The 5,455-nt window shown below is 41.5% G+C and overlaps 1 protein-coding gene across 1 annotated transcript in view; it reads right to left on the reverse strand.

Moving 5' to 3' along the window:
* Positions 1-4,290: 4,290 nt before the first annotated feature.
* The window catches only part of SLC35G1 (solute carrier family 35 member G1), a 12,129-nt gene continuing 10,964 nt past the window's right edge, over positions 4,291-5,455 (reverse strand). Inside the window, exon 3 of the mRNA XM_015406621.1 lies at positions 4,291-5,050. Coding sequence (XP_015262107.1) covers positions 4,291-5,050 — 760 coding nt within the window. The remainder of the gene's footprint in view (positions 5,051-5,455) is intronic.

A 5,455-nucleotide genomic window follows, 5' to 3' on the forward strand; every position in this document is an offset into this window, starting at 1 on the left:
GGCATTCCCCTAAACTGTTCCTAAGCAATTTTGGCATTCCCCTCGACTGTTCCTCTGCTACGCTGAGCATTCTAAAGGGAAAGCAGCCTCCGCACCTTCCATTTCAAGATGGATTGTGTCCACCATCCACAAGGAATATCGTGAGTCTACAGAGGAGTGCCCATTATGGCTTACTGTACATTCGACAAGGACTCAATGGTCATTGGCTGCCCTGTCAATGGGGGTCCCATTACAGGGTGTTTGTAAAACAGCTATATGGGCTTCACCACACACTTTTATTAAGCACTATTGTATTGAAGTACACTTTAGAGAGGAGACTTCAGTGGGGTCTGCTCTGCAGTACTGCAAACTGTGACATTGCACCAGGGCTCACCCCACCACCAATAGACTTTTAGCTAGGTAGTCTCCCATGTGGGACTGCACAGGACAACGCAGATGAAAACAGTCTTGTACTTACCGTAACTGCTGTTCATCCAGTTGTCCTGTGCAGGCACACATCCTTCCTTCCTGCCCCGTGTGAGCCAAAAAAAAAAGTTAGCTAATATAATTTGTGTACCTCATGCGAAGCTCAGCAGCAGGCTCAGGAAAACTGAGGGAGTGTGTGGAGCCCCACTCCTGGATCACATGACCGTTAGGCGGGAAACAGTAATGATTCTCCAGTTGGGAGGGGCTCCTCCTACTGTGTTGCTAAGCTAAGAAAAAAAACCACATTCTGGCGGCTGGCCTGTGGCTGCGCAGAACCCATGTGGGACTTTAAAAGACAACTGGATGAACAACAGTTACAGTAAGTGCAACACTGTTTTCAGACTTATCCATGCACAGTAATGCCAAGAATATGTCAAGGCCTACAGCTGTGAATAGGAAAGCCTACCCTAGTGCATGAATTCAGACCCTTACAGGCAGCAAACTGGTACTTCCACTTATTATGCTCAAATGCTTGGAATTAAAGCGATAAATACACACTCAATCTGATCATAGATGTTAATACATTTGAATGCAATGAAATGGCAAATTGCTATGTCAGTGACAATGGAACGGAATAACTTCTAGTACATCCCATCTACAGAACTTATATGATTAAGACCAAACTGCTCCTTCCTAAATTCAAACCTCTGGCACATGGGTACTGCTTTAATTGCATAGCTAAATAGGCAAGCATTAAAACATTTTTTTGCATAGTATTAAACAAGGGTACAGCTATCATGTGCTGTTGAAAAGACTGACTGTGAACAGAAACGGCCATTGTTGGTCTTCATTTGATTTGTAGGAGCTGAATAGTAGCAGCCCATACAGTTTTAATTGTCTTTGCTCAGGTACAGCATTATCTAAAGTAGCAGAATTGGCTTGGGCTGTCATTATAAACATACTATGAAACTTGATTTATTAAAATATAGAAAGTAGTAATTATGCCATCCAAACAACCAGCAAACATAACTTAAATGCTTACAGCTTGGGGGGAAAAAGCAAACAACTTCTGGAAGAGCAAAAGTATAACATTATGGGAAAGGTTTTTTTGAAATAAAGGTTATTTTTTATTTGTGTACAGGTAATTAGTACATATAATAAATATTTTTGTTTTATATTTAAATACAGGCTTAGGTAAGACCCTGGGGGGGTGTTATTAGAAACTTACTTCTCCTGTTTATTAGGGTTAGCCAAGACTGGTGAGCTAAAAGCCTGATTAGTGGGAAGTTTAAAATTCCATGGCCCTTTAGAAACCTGGAAAGCTCAGAGAAGTGAAACAGCCAAGAACAAGGAAAGTGGTACAAACACAGAAGTATCAGTGTGTTCTTTTTGGTCAAATACTGTTACTAGTCAACTGGATTACCAAGCACTTTATATTTCTGTTTGTTTGAGATTATAAAATGTAACACTAAATATGTAGCCATATAATTTATTCAGCAATACTAATATAGCCAAAACTTCCTTTGTGACATACTCTATTGTAACGGTACAGAGTGTTTTTACTTCATATCTGAAAAAAACTGATACAATATTTGTTAAAATAGATCAGCTGTATAGTTAGGGCCTTTTTTGTTCACAATTCTGGTATACAGGTTTCCTTTTGTTTTTTAGTTCGAAAAGTACACAAACAGGATAAAGTGATTTTAGGGATAGTTCTAACAGAGTGGATTAAGAGAGTAGAACTCCCCTCCCCCAGTTTGATCCTCGCTTAGCTTGCTTTTCAATTTGAAATTATTAACAACCTTCTAAAGTTACTTCAAAAAGCTTAAAGTTGTGGCTCCTTTTCAGATGGTAAGATGATGCTTCACCATCCCATAAGGTGGAATTTGCAGAAGGATTTGTTTTAATGGACAGAATTACTTTCTTAAGGCAAGGCCTGATATATATGTGAATTTATGCATGAATGCAACTAAGCCTAGAGTATTATACAATTCTTTGGGTTTGGGGATAAATGGGGGCTTCCTGAAAACATTAAAGTGATGCCTTCTGAGTTCTTCTGAAACACCTCCTGTTCCAGTGAAGTGGGAGAAAGCCAGGTTTGCTTCTTTGCTTTGGAGAAGAGATGCTTTGGTGAAGAACAATATGGGCGCCAGGGAAAACACTGGCCGGTGCCATGGGCACCGTAACTGGGGATAACTATGGGAGCCACTCCCTTGTCAGGGATATTTCAGGAGTAAGGATTTTCTACACAAATTCTAAGAGTGTAGGAGTACTTCATGTCAGAAGCAAAATGCTGCAGGATCAGGCATTTGGCAATTACCGCCTAATACCCCCACATAAACGGATTGGCTGGGGAGAAAAAATTAGGGAAACACTGATACAAAAGTATCCAGGAGAGATAAAGCAATCTTAGGGGTAGCTATTATAAATTGCATTAAGAGAGGACTTTATTTTAACTTTTGCTTGATCATTGTTTGCTTTTCAATTTGCAATTATTTGTAATCTCATAAAGTCAGGGGTCATTTCCTGCGGGAGCGCACAGGAGCGGAGCTCCGGCAGTAAGGAGCCCAGGGGGCGGTCACATGCAACAAGCCCCACTCCCTGCTCCCAGCAGCCCTCAGTTGGGCCACAAGGAGCAAGAAGCAGCCAGGTAAGTTGCAGAGCTCCCCCCCCCCTCCTGCCTTCAGGTACAAGCTCTCCCTCCTCTGTGAGGGCAGATCTGCGCGTCCCCCCCCCCAATAGCTAGCAATCCAAAACAGTCCAGTGGAGGCTGAGTGATTGGTGTTGCCTTCTGACACACTTCCGGTGATGTCAGGGGGTGTGGTACATGCAAATACATTATGCTAATAAGTTATACTAATGAGCTTCTGCACCTCTTTTTCTACGAAATGACCCCTGCATAGTTATTTCTTCAAATCAAGAAGTATCCTTTCAACTTCCAGACTTAATTTCCCTGCTTACCTTGAAAGGAAGACTACTTCCCCACCCAAGAATGCTGCCAAGAAAAAGAGGGGTGTACCTTAATTTCATGTTCAAGTTACAGGTACATGTGGGATTTAAGAAAACTTTGTGTATAATCTTTTCTAAGGGGACCAAAGTTTGAGACCCGTGGCACCTTTAAAACCAACAATATTTTATTCAAGGTACTTCGTTGGTCTGAAAGGTGCCAGTGGACTCAAACTTTGTTCTGCTGTCTCAGACCAACATGGCTACTCACCTAAATCTATGTTTTCTACAAGGAGGGGGTCATTTTCCATTCAGAATTATCTTCCTTTCAGTACAGAATTATCTTCCTTTCAGTAGCTCTCAGTACTACTGAATCTAGCATCATATAGCATAAAGTACTGACAGCCTCCTTGATATTTTAAAAGCTCAGATAGCTCTACTACAGTGTATTTTAGAACAGTGCTAACTGGCTTGGCTCTCCCACTTTGAATCTTGGACATTCAGATTATACCTTCTTCATATACATGGAAATATTAGTTGATTAGGTGGGCATGATTCAGTCTCATACACACAAAAGAAAATCCATACAGCTGGCAGGAAATACCCCGTGGTACTCACGGAGCACGATCTGCCATGCCAGGCATGGGAACACTACACGTATAGATGAGTTCCCGGATCAGTGTTCCAAATTATTCAGGGGCCATAGGCTGTTCCATACATCTCACAGAAATAGCAACTGATAAAATACACACATTTGTGGTTCTTTTCCTGCTTGTAGCAGATCTCTCGTAAGACGAGATCTAAGAGCCCCAGGTGATTCTGTGGCATACAGACCTTACTGTAGCTGCTGGACAAGGCACAGATAAATAGATACTTTAAAATAAGTAATACAATCAAAGTGCTTTGCTCTATTCGAACAATGGAATAGCAGCCACTTTGTTATATTTCAGTTTGTTTAGCTTCTTTTGAACTTTTTCTCCATTTCCGAATAACAGTTCCACAGCTACTAGCTACTACACAAAGGGCTCCCCCTACTGTCCACCAAGTGGGCAAGTGACTGAGGAAAAGAATTTGAAAGATAAAAGCAAATACAACATCCATCGTTTTCATTATAGCAACTGGACCTGCTTTCTCTATTTGCAATGCTTTTGTAAGAAATATCTGACCACCCAACCCAAATAGTCCAATTAATATTAGGAGAAATCTATCTTTGCCACAATGAGGTAAAGTCCATACATCCATTACAGAAAGCGCTATTACACAGACTATTAATCCAATTACTGCATAATACCAAATCGACAAAAAATAGTGCACAGATTTCCCCACCTTTCTTAGGATAACTAGAGTGGAAGCTGCAGATATTGCACTTGCAACAGCTGCTATTGTCCCTTTGAGATGATCTGCATAGCTTCCTTCAATACCTGCGACTTTGGATCCAAACAAGAAAGGTGGCCTTGCAATCAGCACCACTCCAGTGATTGTGAACAGGGTGAAAAGAAGATCCCACGGACTGTATTTCTCCTTCAGAAATATCCAAGCCAGCAGTGATGTGAATACTGGACTGCTGAAAGTAATGACCGTAGCATCAGCAAGAGGCATCACTTGGTAAGCATAATAGAGGAGAATCATTGCACCAGAGCCAAGTAATCCTCGGAAGAAAAGAAAGACTCGTTTGCCTTTTGGTCCCAGAAATCCTGTCCTAAAATGAAAGAGAGGCACAATGATATTTGTCTCATGGCTTGAAGATTTCATAATCAATTATCAATGAAGCTGGGCAATTTAGATCACTGTGGAAGTTCAATATGACCAGGATTGTTCTAAGGATTGTTAGAATGACACCATTAAACTCTTGTGCAGGTGACCTGGATAACCCAGGCTAGCCCGATCTTGGAAGCTAAGCAGGGTCAGCCGTGGCGAGGAATTAGGGTGACCTCCATGGAATACCAGAGCTGTGACGCAGAGGCAGGCAACAGCAAACCACCTCTGAATTGTCTCTTGCCTAATTAGTCTTGTACAGGTTTTGCTGACACTCAGCAGCCTGAGATTTCGGAGTTTTGATTTTCATTCAGCTTTAAAAAGTGTACCTAGGCATATCTGCAATGTA

Source organism: Gekko japonicus, unplaced genomic scaffold (assembly GCF_001447785.1).
Source record: "Gekko japonicus isolate JY-2015 unplaced genomic scaffold, Gekko_japonicus_V1.1 scaffold165, whole genome shotgun sequence".
Taxonomy (NCBI): domain Eukaryota; kingdom Metazoa; phylum Chordata; class Lepidosauria; order Squamata; family Gekkonidae; genus Gekko; species Gekko japonicus.